Source organism: Chaetodon trifascialis, chromosome 10 (genome assembly GCF_039877785.1).
Source record: "Chaetodon trifascialis isolate fChaTrf1 chromosome 10, fChaTrf1.hap1, whole genome shotgun sequence".
NCBI classification, from domain to species: domain Eukaryota; kingdom Metazoa; phylum Chordata; class Actinopteri; order Chaetodontiformes; family Chaetodontidae; genus Chaetodon; species Chaetodon trifascialis.
The window spans coordinates 6,598,288-6,611,767 of NC_092065.1; the positions used below are offsets into that span (position 1 = coordinate 6,598,288).

The 13,480-nt window shown below is 41.5% G+C and overlaps 1 protein-coding gene across 1 annotated transcript in view; it reads right to left on the reverse strand.

Moving 5' to 3' along the window:
• Nucleotides 1–13,480, reverse strand: part of kcnq1.2 (potassium voltage-gated channel, KQT-like subfamily, member 1.2) — a 100,208-nt gene that overhangs the window by 83,201 nt on the left and 3,527 nt on the right. The window contains exons 2-5 of the mRNA XM_070972190.1: nt 6,011–6,101; nt 640–766; nt 410–488; nt 218–314 (exon numbers count right to left, since the gene is read on the reverse strand). Coding sequence (XP_070828291.1) covers nt 218–314; nt 410–488; nt 640–766; nt 6,011–6,101 — 394 coding nt within the window. The remainder of the gene's footprint in view (nt 1–217; nt 315–409; nt 489–639; nt 767–6,010; nt 6,102–13,480) is intronic.

Here is a 13,480-nt window from a genome sequence, read left to right on the forward strand (position 1 = left end):
GCGAAACAAAAGTCAAGGCAACCCTGATGATCTCCTTATAAAGCCAGGTCTGCTGTGGCTTCTGTGTGTATGTACTTCTGATTGTGCTCATTGGATTTGTTGTAATAAGTAGTAAATTACAGCCGGACCCAGAAGGCGGACACAGGAGCTCCTCTAATCTAATATGTTACCATACAACACTGAATAAACAGCTTTCACCTGAACACTTTCAACCCACCTGTCGATGAATAAAGACTACAGATCCCAGCAGCCTCCACGTCCCTCCCTGTCGATCCACGTGGAGCATTCGCAGGATTTGGAGGAAACGGATGCCCCTGCAACACACAACACCCCCTCATCGGTCTCATTATCTTCTCAGCCCTGTCCAGCTATTAGTAAATAATACAACACAGAACAAAAGACTCTCTACCTGATGGCAGACGTGGCAAACACTTGGCCATTGGACCCTACACCGAGCACGATGATTGAGGCGATAACCACTATCAAATCTGTGAGAAAGAGAGAGAAAATCAAGGTTACAATCACCTCAGTTTCAATGAAACCTTGTATTAAATGAAGTGCTACATTGCATGTTGATCTACAAGAACAATCACAACATCCGCTGTATTACATGGGAGCAAAGGAAAATGCCAGGTGCACCTATGATTGATATGGGCTTCCTGATAAAACGGAGGCGTCCTTTGATGCCTGCATATTTGCTGCGACAGCCTGCAGACCACAGCCGGACCACGTACTCTGTGCCAAAGAACAGCACCAGCACAATCTCCTGTGGGGCACAATGCAAACACAGAGCAAGGGTTATATTAATCCACCACTTCAGAGACAACGATTGTGAAACACATGCAGGACGAGAGGATGTGGAGGGAGATAAGGTATTAAATGCATTGATAGCACTGTGGTGTGCATTAAGACTAATCTAAAAGCATTACGGCCATTATAATCAATCATTAACATTTACGGCATGATATGAGTGGGTAACGACAGGTGTGTGAGACAGAGAAAGAGCGACACTGAGGTGGTCTAGAAGTACCGAGATCACCCAGCCACCCAGGCGGAAAGATGGAGGTTGATAACATGGCTGATGACAGCTGATATAGAGACACGGTCAATGGCTAAGTGATTGAAGCCACAGGATGAAATGCCATCAAACTGCTGCCTAACAGATAAGAAGGCTAAATCATCAATTTGAGCTCTCGTCATAACTTTAAACATTTCTGCACAACCTGAAGACTGATAACCATACTCACTATGAAAAAATGAAACACAAGGGTTTGATTTGGAATCATAATTATATGCACCTGCATATCTGCTGAGGTTGCTGAAGTCATGTTCCAATATGTGCCACTGTGCATATGTTTTTCCATTATGTGCATGCATGTGTGCCTCTGTGAATTAATTAAGCCTGTCTGACGGAGATCGTTTTCCTGGCCACCGTGCATGCATAATATTTAGCCACCGTACTGTCTGTTCAAACCTAAGGCCGTGTGGGTGGCCATCTCGTTGATTGCTTGAACTGGCTGCTCCCTGACCGCCCCTTGTATGAAACCTAATACCATGAGCCCTGCTGCAATAACACGGCACCACGGAGCCCCCAAAACAATGACCTGTCAGTCAAAGCAGACACTATTTTGCCTGGCGAAAGTGTCGCTCCACTATCAGCACATCAAGAAAAAGCACTGATGTGTGCATTTAGTGATACTTTTGCAATAGTGCTGTGTTTCCACTTTGCTCATTTTCATTAATTAACCATGTTTACAGCTTTAGATTTTGCACATGAGTCGTCTGGCCTGGGATTCCTATGCCCCTTATTCATCTCCATGAATTGCTCATTTTCAGTCACTGAGTTATAGACAAAGAGAGGGACAGATAAAGAGGCAGAAGTGAAGACAGAGACAGGCAGAAATGGTTCAGTAAGTCTCTATATGGTTGCCTGATAATTAGACTGAATTACCATTTGGTTTCACTTCATTCATTCAGATTTGAATCACTGAACAAATCAAAGATCTGGGAAGCCATTCAGAGGTCTGGGACCATGCTACCTATTACATCCATTTCAGCTGAACTTGCCCAGTCAGCCATAACCTTATTGTTTGTGTAAGAAAGTAAAAGACTGTTTAAAGTTCCTGTTGCTTTGTCTGTATAACACTGTATAATCCATGGACAGTTCTGACTGAAAGGTGCTGCTCGTTCTGGCAGATGAGCTTATATCAGCACAAGTATTTCTTATTCTTTGTATTATGAACTATACAGAGTTGAATACATCACTGACAAACAAGGTGGGAACTTTTGATAGACACAAAACCTCATTCACACAGACCAAAACATCAACACTAACACAAAATGCTGACAGAATCCAAATTCATCCAGTTTAGTAATTACAACATCTGGGTAACATTTGAAAGTCAAAGGTATGCATGATTTTGGGGAATTTGAAGGGATTAGTCATAATAATTCCATAAAATGGGTCACCCAGATGTTGGGGTGTTTTTGAGTGTGTATCAGAAACTGGCAACTACATGTTTACTGAAAACAGCCTGCACTGCGATAATCTCATCAGGCCAGACGAGGATGAAGCTCATTGGAGGAGCCGCTTTAGAATTACAGTATCAGATGAAAATGTGATTAGATTGCTTCATCTGTGTGCCCCACTACAATGGGAGGTGCACGCATGCGCAGGCACACACACACACACACACACACACACACACACACACACACACACACACACACACACACACACACACACACACTTTAACTCTAACTCTAACCCTGACTGTATCATAACCATAACCACCACTTGCCTCATACTAACCCTTATACCTAAACCCACGTCTTCAGCCTAGAATTTAATGACTTACATTATGGAGACTTGTGTTTTGTCCCTATAAGGAACACACACACACACATACACCCAAAGTCATTCATAAACTTCATAAAGCTTTTTCAAGTCATGGATGTTAATGGTGGAGGTGAGCTATTTATAACAGATTTAAGGATATGAGAAAACATTGATGTATTTCATTTCCTCTAGCCTGTATGATTCTGTCCAAATCACATGACAAAATTATTGCATCTCACCAACCAGTTTGGTTCCTGTTAGGTCCTTTTCATTCATTGTGGTTCACTGGTATAATGACTGTAAACACATGAATGGCTTGTGGGAGCAATAACCGCTGTTACTGCTCCTGCCAGCGTCACTCAAAATGAGATTTGCCATAAAACCTTTTACATTCTCTTGTCAATTTTCCCATTAGATTTCAATATTTCTTGTAGTGGACATAATCTACGGGTGCCACTCCATAAAAAGTAAGGGGGTCACCAAAACCTCATGATTTGATAAATGAACACATTCACCCCTAACCCTCACAGCACAGGGCTGTATCCAGAACGCCTCCCTTGTTCACTCATTCACCACTCTATATAAAGGAAACTCAACAGTGAGCAGCAAATTCACATATCAGACACTAATCATGTCACACCATCAGTGACAGCTGTTGAGTCGAACAACTGTAATTTAAATAAATATATTAAGCACAGCGTACTGCATTGTGGGATTGAGGAACTTTTACTCTTCATCAATTTTATTGTTTAATGCTGCTTTCACTGTTTCACAACTGCTTGCAGTAAAATCCTCAAAGGCTGGGGGTGTGTTCAGCTGCATATCTCCGCACTTACACACTTACTGAGGGCAGAAGAACAGCTGTGAAATATGCATTGAAATTTTAAAGTACGTGATGACCAGGTGAAGAAGAGGTCCATGCAATATGTGTGTGTGTGTGTGTGTGTGTGAGAGAGAGAGAGAGAGAGAGAGAGAGAGAGAGAGAGAGAGAGACTGTGTGTGTGTACATGCTTCTGTGCCTCCCGCTCAGCCTGGCCAGCTTTACTTTGGCAGCTGCCCTGAAGGCCAAATATCCTCAAGGACTAATGTCCCCTCTGCTGTCCAAAACAAGCAGCCTGTGATTCACGGATGTCAGCTAACCCTGAACTTTCTAAGTATAGCTACTACCACCACTATATGCCACCATGACACTGCTTACAGGGCTCCACCCCCCTTACACACACACACACACACACACACACACACGCACGCACGCACGCACACACACACACACACACACACACACAGACACACACATACACTGGCACAAGTGCACGCATGCATACACACACAAGATAAGGGATTATCTTATCTCACAATTAATATTGAACTAAAACCAGACATTACAAATGCACACACACACACACACATAGGAACACACGACCAGGTGTACAAATAAGCAGCGTTCGACATATCAAGACTAAAGACTAACAGTAATTTCTCTCTTTGACTTTATGAAGCTGATTCCTGCTGGTCTCTTGAGTAATAAAGCAGAAAAAAAGGTGGAAGGAGGAGGGAGAGATCGAAGAAGAAACCGACAGAGACAGAAAGAGAGTTAGGGATAATGATAGAGAGTATTTGGCTCTTCCTGGGTAAAAATAAATGAATAACCGTGATAGTAGGTCTTCAAAGGGCACTGGCCAAAAGTTTACAGAACACAGTGTCCACTCTGTCCTCTGTTTACCCCCGGGACTCAGGAGGTGGTGCATGTGTGTAGTTTGTGATTGTGTGCGCCTGTGTATGTCTGTGTATGTGCAGCCTTTGTGTAAATGTCTGTGTAAACTGTGCGAGTTCGCAGTAGCTGCGTGTGTATTTATATTCACAGTGTGCGAGCGAGAGATGGATGATGCAAGCTCTTTGTAGGGTTTCCAAACTGCAGCCATAATTTTCCTCTACCTGTTGTAAGCCCTGGATTTATTGCATCACTTAGGAGCCTTAACAGCCTAATAAGCCACAAAAAAGTCAATTTACCAGCAAGTATCAGCAAGCACAGTCTGTGTGGAGCCAAATGATTCTGCATAACTGGTGTCATCACAACAGGTTAAAAAACACAGGCTCCGGATCATTCCCATGCCAGTAATGTGCAGTATGTGCATGTCACTGTCCGTCAAGAGCTTTGGATGAATGCAGTACAAGCTGGCAGGTGTTTTGTGGTATTTGCAATAACAGAAAGTGATTACTCTTTTTGAGCTTTGTAATATCTTTGAGCTGAGGTGTAAGAAGATGGCGGGTAGAATCCCTCCCAGACGAGATCTTCTGTCGCCATCATGGGGATACAGGGGGGTACTGCAGTGAAGCGTTAATACTTTCAGACAAGCCATCTGTCACTCGATCCGTCTCTCTAAGAAAATATGTATTAATCTTATAAATAAGAAAACAGTTTGTTCCACAGGGAAACTCTCAATTGTCAAGAAAATATCGTGAAATCCATTTTTCTCAAAAAATAGCAGTGATAACAACGTCTTTAACAGATATGTGTGACATGATGGGGGCTGCAGTGATTATTGTCATCGTCCATTTAATCTGTTTTATAATTGTTAATCTTAGGGAATGTAAAATAAATATGAGAGGCTCAAAGTGCGTAATGTGACATCTTAAAAATGCTGTTTTGTGCTTCAAACAGTCCAAAACCCAATAAAATAAAACAATTTACACTGAAATAAAAAAGGTGCACATCTTCACATTTGAGAAGCTGAAAACAGTGATTTTTTGGCTTTTTTGCTTGAAAATTAACATCACATTTAATCTGTTGCTAAAATTGCACATTTTCTGCCAATGAACCAATTAATTGATCAATTTTGTCACGACTACTATCATGCGTGTGTTTTTAAAGGGCGTGCACACCCATGGTTCAATGACAGAAGTGTTTGGCCATTGTGTAGCAGCTCACTGCCATCAGTGTGTGAGTGTGAATGAAAGGAAAATTATAAAGTGTTTTGGATAAAAGCCTTTAAAACAGTAATTGATATCATTTATTTCTGTGAGCAGCACCTTTTAACTGATGCGATCTTAAATGTACAATTCACATGAGGGAATTATGAAGATGCTTCTGGGTGTAGCTGTCAAGTGTGGAGCTCTATGAAAGCTATGAAAGGTTTCTGTTTGATGTACCTGCACGATTAAAATACTCACCATCCAGAAGAGGGTTCCAGTGGCGAAGTCTGCATATTGTTCTATGGTGGACAGGACACTGAAGATTAGACACACGAGGACCATAAGGAAGCTGGAGGGAGAGGGAACAGTTTTTTTCAGTCAGTCATCATCACATATCACTCACTGTTTCACTAATAAGAAAATAACAAAGCTGACAACACCATTATATGATCACTGATTTGGGAATCTGACCTTCACTCAACTACAACCTCGATTCCAAACAAACTGTTTACCGGCAACAGTTTTACAAAGTGTTCCTGAGCTCATGTATTACTCTCCTTTATCCAATCATGTGTTCACAAAGTGGTGAACCTCGCTCCATCCTCGCTTGTGAACGACTGAGCCTTTCCAGGATGCCCCTTTCATACCCAATTATGATACTCTCACCTGTGAACCTGTTTACCTATGGAATTCCGTACATTCCACATCTTTCCCAGTCTTTTGTTGCTCCTGTCCCAACTTGTGTGAAACGTGTTGCTGCATCAAATTCAGAATAAGCAGATATTTACAAAAATCAGTGACGTTGGTCAAATGTTAAACATATTGTGTTTGTACTGTTTTCAAAAGGATTAGCCAATTCTGTTTGATCTAAACTTTTTGGAATCAGGGTTGTGAAAGAGAGGAAGCAAAATGTTGCCTTTACAGCATCAAAACCCTGTCAACAAACAGCACAAACCCCTCAAAACTTCTGTTAATGGTGCAACAACATTCAAAATATTTCTACAGGAGCCTCCGTAGTAGTAAACTAAAGCCAAAAACTGAATTTGCTGGCCTTCACTTGCACAGGGAGCACACTTTTTGTGTAATCAGGGTTAGGGTGTATCTATCTTTATAATTACCTTCAATTCACCCTCAATACATTTTGAAACCAGCAGTCATTTTATTTGTTTGCCAAATGGTAACTAGTTGCACAGCACACCAGGAAAACAGAAACATACACAAATTAATGAAAGGATGCCGAGCTTCAGTGACCGTTTCCTCAGAGAGGACAGCACAGGACACATTTGTTTTGGTTAATGAGACTCTAAAAAGGGAACCAGGAGGCAAGATGTTAACTGTAGGTGTGAAGGATGGGAGCTGTTACACAGGGTTTACTTGGGTTTACACATTTTTCTACAAAATAAAATAAACAAGCTGTTGAATAACCAGTTGTCCTACAAAGACTTCAAGGTTCTGTGTCTCTGTTTTTCTTTTTGTCATCAATCTGCTCGTATTAACAGCTGACAGGATGTTTCCACGTCTCCTCGCAACAAGGAAACATTCCAACGAGACGGTCCATCTGTCAGTGTACATACATAGTCTACAAATAACGCCTTGTGGGCTGAACATCCACTACGAGCACACCTAAATGAAGGTACAGGAAGAAGAAAGGGAAGGAGGGAGAGGAGGATGGAGGGGAAGATGGGATTAAAGTGATAGTGAAGGCAGAGGGGTGACTGAGATTGGGTATCTATAACATTAATGAGACATTTTCCAACTTAGACAACAGCTATATTCATTCTTAAACCACTGTGCTGTCCATCTCCTTGTTCATTTATTCAACCAAATTTTTCAAAGAGGCTCACGAGGGGCTTTGCTTGGCCTTTCCTGACTCTGCAGGATTATGAGTCAATTGTGTGCATTTCCACCACACCAGAAATAATCCTTGGAACACATCTTTAAAGTGCTTTTACATGACACTCAGTGTTTGCATGCAGCACCATCATGTTGGCGCTCACTTTCAAAACACACAGCAGTGGGTGCATTATGATGCTGTGTACGAGAAGGATTACATGCCATATGCTGGAAGCCTTATGTAAGTATCTGTTGTTTATTATTATTCATGGAACATACAAAGTAATGCGGAAATGTATATACTCCCACACAAAAGATTTGCAAAAGCTGCAAGCACTGAAGTCACCATTCACTCGCCTTTGTCCTCATTTTCTGAGTATTCCCAACAGAGAAGCATGTTACTGTATCAGACATCCATGTGAGCCACACCTGTACACTGGACGCTCATATGACCCAGTTCATTTCCAGAAAGAGGGTGTGCTTTACAGAAAAGAGGACATTTCTGTCCTCTCAGGTGGATGAATGAGACACAAGACAAAGTGGGGTGATGGAGGGTAAGTTTCCTAAAGGAGGATTCCCCTTATACACGGACTATGACACACTGGCCAGATGGGACAGTGATTTTAGTCTCTTAGGATTACTGCTCTACACACACACACACACACACACACACACACTCACACACACATCTCTTCCTCCCTCTCTTGGACTTAAAAAAAAAAGCCCGTTTTTAAAGTCCTGAAAAAAAAAAAGATCCAAGTCTTTGCAAAACTGTCTATTTTGCGCTCGACTAGGACTCGGAGTTAGCATTTGCTGTGTTTTGAGAGGATGAAAGAGCAATGTGGTATCTGTGGGAGTCCACATACTGCATGAGGACTCACTGGAAAGGCCATCTAGCACAAGGATCTATGGAGAAGGATGTCCCAAGCTCATCATCAGGATCAGGCTGATCAAAGACTTCTTGAATTAATCATATCGACGGCATGAAGTCCAATTTCTGTTTATTTATATATTGTGTTCTGTGTAAATGGCTGTTAAAATGTCCCATTGTGCTGTTAAAAGCTTTAACCCTCTAACACACAGTGCCGTCAGTGGACTGATGATGTCCACACTCATTCCTGTTCCATGTTGTACAATGCTGCATTTTGTTCATTCTGGGACATAAAACAAGCTGATAAAAGCTGTCCAAAGCCTCCTGCCACTCTCCCCATGAATATCAGAGAAAACAGAGAATACAGGGCAGTAGATTAAATATATTATAGGAAACCATTAATGCAGATTAGATTGTAGATCACAGAAATCACTGATTAAATTGGAAGTGAAGATCATATTTTTTAGGTAGAGTGAATAATATTATAGTTATAGTGTTTACTAATAACAGACCACTCTGCCACATTATGCACTGTTCTCATAAGATTACGAGGTTAGAGTTTAAACATGCAAATAAAATAGCTCATACTTGATGCTGTCATGGTTTCAAGTTTCTCTTGATGCATCTAACATTACCGCAGCATCGAATCAGACACTACCCATCTCAGTAACACTTTCTTTCCACAGGCACTCAGTTTGCTGAACAGCTGATGGTTGCACCTCAAACTCCTGTCTTATTGTGTACTGCATATTGTGTACATCATGTACGAAGTCACAGTGCACACAGTCTGCACAAATCTGCAGTGTGTGTCCTCCTTTGTGTTTAAGGCACGGAGAGTCAGAGCACAAGCGTTTCTACTACATGTGACAATAACTGAACTGCAATGTTTTAAGGTGGTGCATTCAGTCAGGGTGTGCACAGACAGTAGCTAGACGGAGTGATTTAGCACTTTCCTAATGTCATATCCTAAACCTTTCTGCACTGACACCCCGGGGAGGTGTTTGCTGCAGACAGGACTGGGTCACTCCCCACCATTAGCCAACCTTATTTAGCCGGGCCAAAACCCCTGGGATCTGATTAAAACAAAACAGCTGGGGCTTTAGCGAGTATTATTGACTACAGATCCGTCCAGCTTCACTAAAATGAGTACAGTGTTGAGCCACAGCAAACCCTCCCTTCAATCAACTGTGAAACTAAGGCAATATAAGCTTAGGAGCTGCAGACCGCAGGGACACTGTGAGCTCAGAAGTGTGGGTGAATGTTCACACACTTTCTACACTGGTCCCATACTATTGAGACACAGACACACAGACACACACACACACACACACACACACACACACACACACACACACACACACACACACACACACACACACACACACACACAGTATGAACTGAAAACAGAAGCAGAACTTTCCAACATTAGCCTGATTGCTAATCACTGAGGACCATTACGTCTATTTTATCCAGCTGTTCCTCTGTAAATACAGCAGAAAAGCCACTTGATTACTTTATTATTATTTACTTTATTTGACCAGCAGGTCCATATCCTCAGTGTCTGCAGCTATAATAGAGTTTTAATCGTTTTAATCTCATGTAAGGGGATTAGGAGCACAGGCTTAAAATTAATTTTACAGTTAACTGGTTGCCAAAATTGTCTATGTTTATTTTCTGCCAATCAAATAATCAATTCATTGACTAATCATTTCAGCTTTGCTGGATTCTGTTCTCACTCTGGGGCTTGTGACGAATGAAGCCAACCAACAGTAGCACTTGCATGTTAATATCACACTTTAAGCTTCTGGACCAACATTGGCTTGGTTGTGTTTAAATATAAATATGCAAAGAGTACAGAGTCCGCTCAGCTAGTCCCATATCCACATTGCATCTGCTAAGCCTGAGCTACATTCTAAATCATGAGCCAAGTCCAGCTCAAGTGTCCAGTCAGCAGAATTTGTGTAGATCCACTACAAACTGCAGCTGAAATCAACACCCCTGGTATCAAAAGCTTTAAATGATGTAGAGAGTGAAAACAGTGGGTTGTGTAATGTGCCTACATCTGTCTTAATCCTCTCTATTATATAGAAGAGTGTATGAATGAGGTCGATGATGTTGGCAAGTTGGCAACTTCTCCTTAGGTTTATTTTTTTGAGTTGGACCATTCTAGTGTCCCAGAATCACCTCCCAACCCTCTAGACCTGCAACCACACACTAAATGCTGCCGTCCAAAGCAAAAACTAACCAGAACTGTGTATCGAACAACTCTTCCTCCTCTTCAGCCAGGTCTCATAATGGCATTTACATGCTAAATATCAATCAGGACACACAGTTACTCATGACACCGTGCATTTTTCTAGCATACTGTACATCTCCAAAACTAATCTTTCCACGACCACAAAACTAGACAGAAATGGTATCATCACAGTCCAACAGTAGTTTTTACCACCTGGACCAGCTTACCCCTGCAAACCAACAAACAAGCTGCCTCTACAACAGCTGAAGTCATTAGAACTCCAGCTTAGAGAACCTACATCTGTTTACCTTTACCCAAGCCACTTGCTTTCTTTAGCCACAGCCATTTTCTGGCACTAACTGTACTGTCTGCCATGTTTTTTAAGGTGATAATTCTACGGCTAGAATGTAATACTCCTCAGTTTACAGCTGATATCACTGCTACTGCTGCTCATTTAACATATTAGCCGATCTCTGGTCCAGCATTCACCCGTAGGCACAGGGTCAAATCCAAGTATTAACTTTGCCTACACAGTCTGCATACCTGTGACTGACTTAACTCCCATAATCTTTACATATTTCCAAAACACTGAGATTTCTGCCCGAGTCTGGGACCTCTCTATTCTGCTGCTTCACAGGCATGGCATGAAAAAAGAGCATGTGACACAGAAAAGCACAAACTTCAAGCCCAGAGCACACAAATTGCCCTGACCATCATTGTCAGCGAGCATGGTCAGTGACAGAACTGCCCTCCACAACCCTCTTTACTGACCCCCCTCCACATCCCATCCATGGAGGAGCTTAGGGTGGATTACACCACATCAGCCACCAGTCACAAACATGGATATTCCATCCTGGCTTAGCTATCATCTTGTCCCCAAATACTTGGAAAATACATGTAAATCTCCTTACAGGTTGGAGGGCAAGATGAATGACAAGAGAAATGGTTAGGAGGGGTATCATCATTCATAACCAGTAACTTCACCAAGTACAAACCAGATTCAGCATCAGCAACGTGCAAAGCCAGAGGCCAATCCCCTCAGCTTCTTTGTTAAATTCAGTTGTATATTTACACACCTTTGCAAGCATTTCAGATAATGCTACAAAAGGCCAAACATGCAACAAGGTTAAATATCCAGACCAACATCAAAGCAGCACAAGGGAAGGCCAAGACAACGTGAAGGATGCTGGGGTTGCATAATCTGCTGCAGGAGGGTCAAGAGGATCAAGTTTACAAATGTCATGCTGGTGCAGTATTGGAAAGGAGTAAATTAAAGTAAATTACAGCCAAATTATTGTAAATAAAATTTTCCATTTTCACAGCCACCATAATGGAGAGTGAAGCGTGAGGTGTTCAGTTGGTCGCAATCTGCAACCTCACCACTAGGTGCCCCTGAATCCTACACACTGGACCTTAGAGTTCAGCAGCTTTAAATTCTGCTGAGGTACAACAGAAGGAGAGATCTGCAGCAAAGACAGTGGCCATTTGTACCTAAAATGAAAGAATGTCACTGTATTATCCGTTCAGTTGCTAGCTAGCCTTCAATAAGTCATCATATGTTTTAATGTTATACGAGGCATCACTTTTTTAATTGTTATAACATGTTGGAGAAGCTGCTTCTTCAACTGAAGAAAACATGAACTGAGAAATGGAAGTGACCCATAGAGTACACTTCATTCAGTCAGTAATCTCTTGTAAGCAGATATCCAACAGGAGGTTTCCTTTCTGCCGTTTCCACATAGATGAAGGGGATTCACTATAGCCATTTCAATAATCTGTCCAGATATAAAAACACACGACATAACCAACGATTCCAGACAACATCTGGCCCGCTGTGTTTTCACGAGGATAAACAGGTGCAATGCTTCTTCCCCTGTGAACTGGTTGTGGTATAAAGATGTTAGAGGAAAAAAATTAACCTTTAACAGAACATGACATTTTGATTGCGAACACTGTAAATGAAAAGATAAGGGTTGTGTTTAACAGGCTGTAAGCTGCTCTCTCTCCTGCTTTCTGTGTAAAATGGATTTGTCTGCATTGTACCACAGTGTAAGAAGCTCGACTGTTAGATTTGGTCAATAAGAGGGTGAAGAGGTACGGCTGTAATCTGCCTGCAGTATGAGAAGGGCATTTGGGAATCATGAGGACATACGTACATGTTCGTTCCCTTTGGTTATGTAAAAGACTCAGAGGGAGTGGCCCAAACGTGAAGGGGATCATAGCTGCAGGTTGTCTGTGTGCTGCTGAGTCTGCATGACATTGCATAAGACTCTTTAGAACAGTCTTTTCATATGTTGTCTCGGGTCCAAGGGATTTCTACCCACTCTGATGAGCTCCGTCATCATTAGCATGGCCTGCGCATGCCTTAGTGTTTGTCTCTGTCTGCTCTGGGGTTGGACAGACATGATATTTAATATATTATAGATTAATTTTGTTTAAATGAGTCTATATTAACAATTCATTGTTTTCCAACATCAAGAGGAGAGAGAACGTTCCCTGACGATGAACTCTGTAACTGAAACTGCTTCAGTTTCATTCAATTATTTATCTTTTAATTAGTTTTATGCATAGAATCCTTCATTAAATAATTATGATGATGATTTTGGTAAAGATTTAAAAACTAAAAACAAAATTAATAAAGTCGTTTAGAAAACATAAATTAATAAAGGCTTAATGTTTTCCCTCCCTGTTTTCCCGGTAAACCCCTATGAAAGGGTTTTACAAAAAGAAATAACAGCATCAGTCAATCACAAACTCATTTGATTTCTTTGCTACGATGTTTAAATAT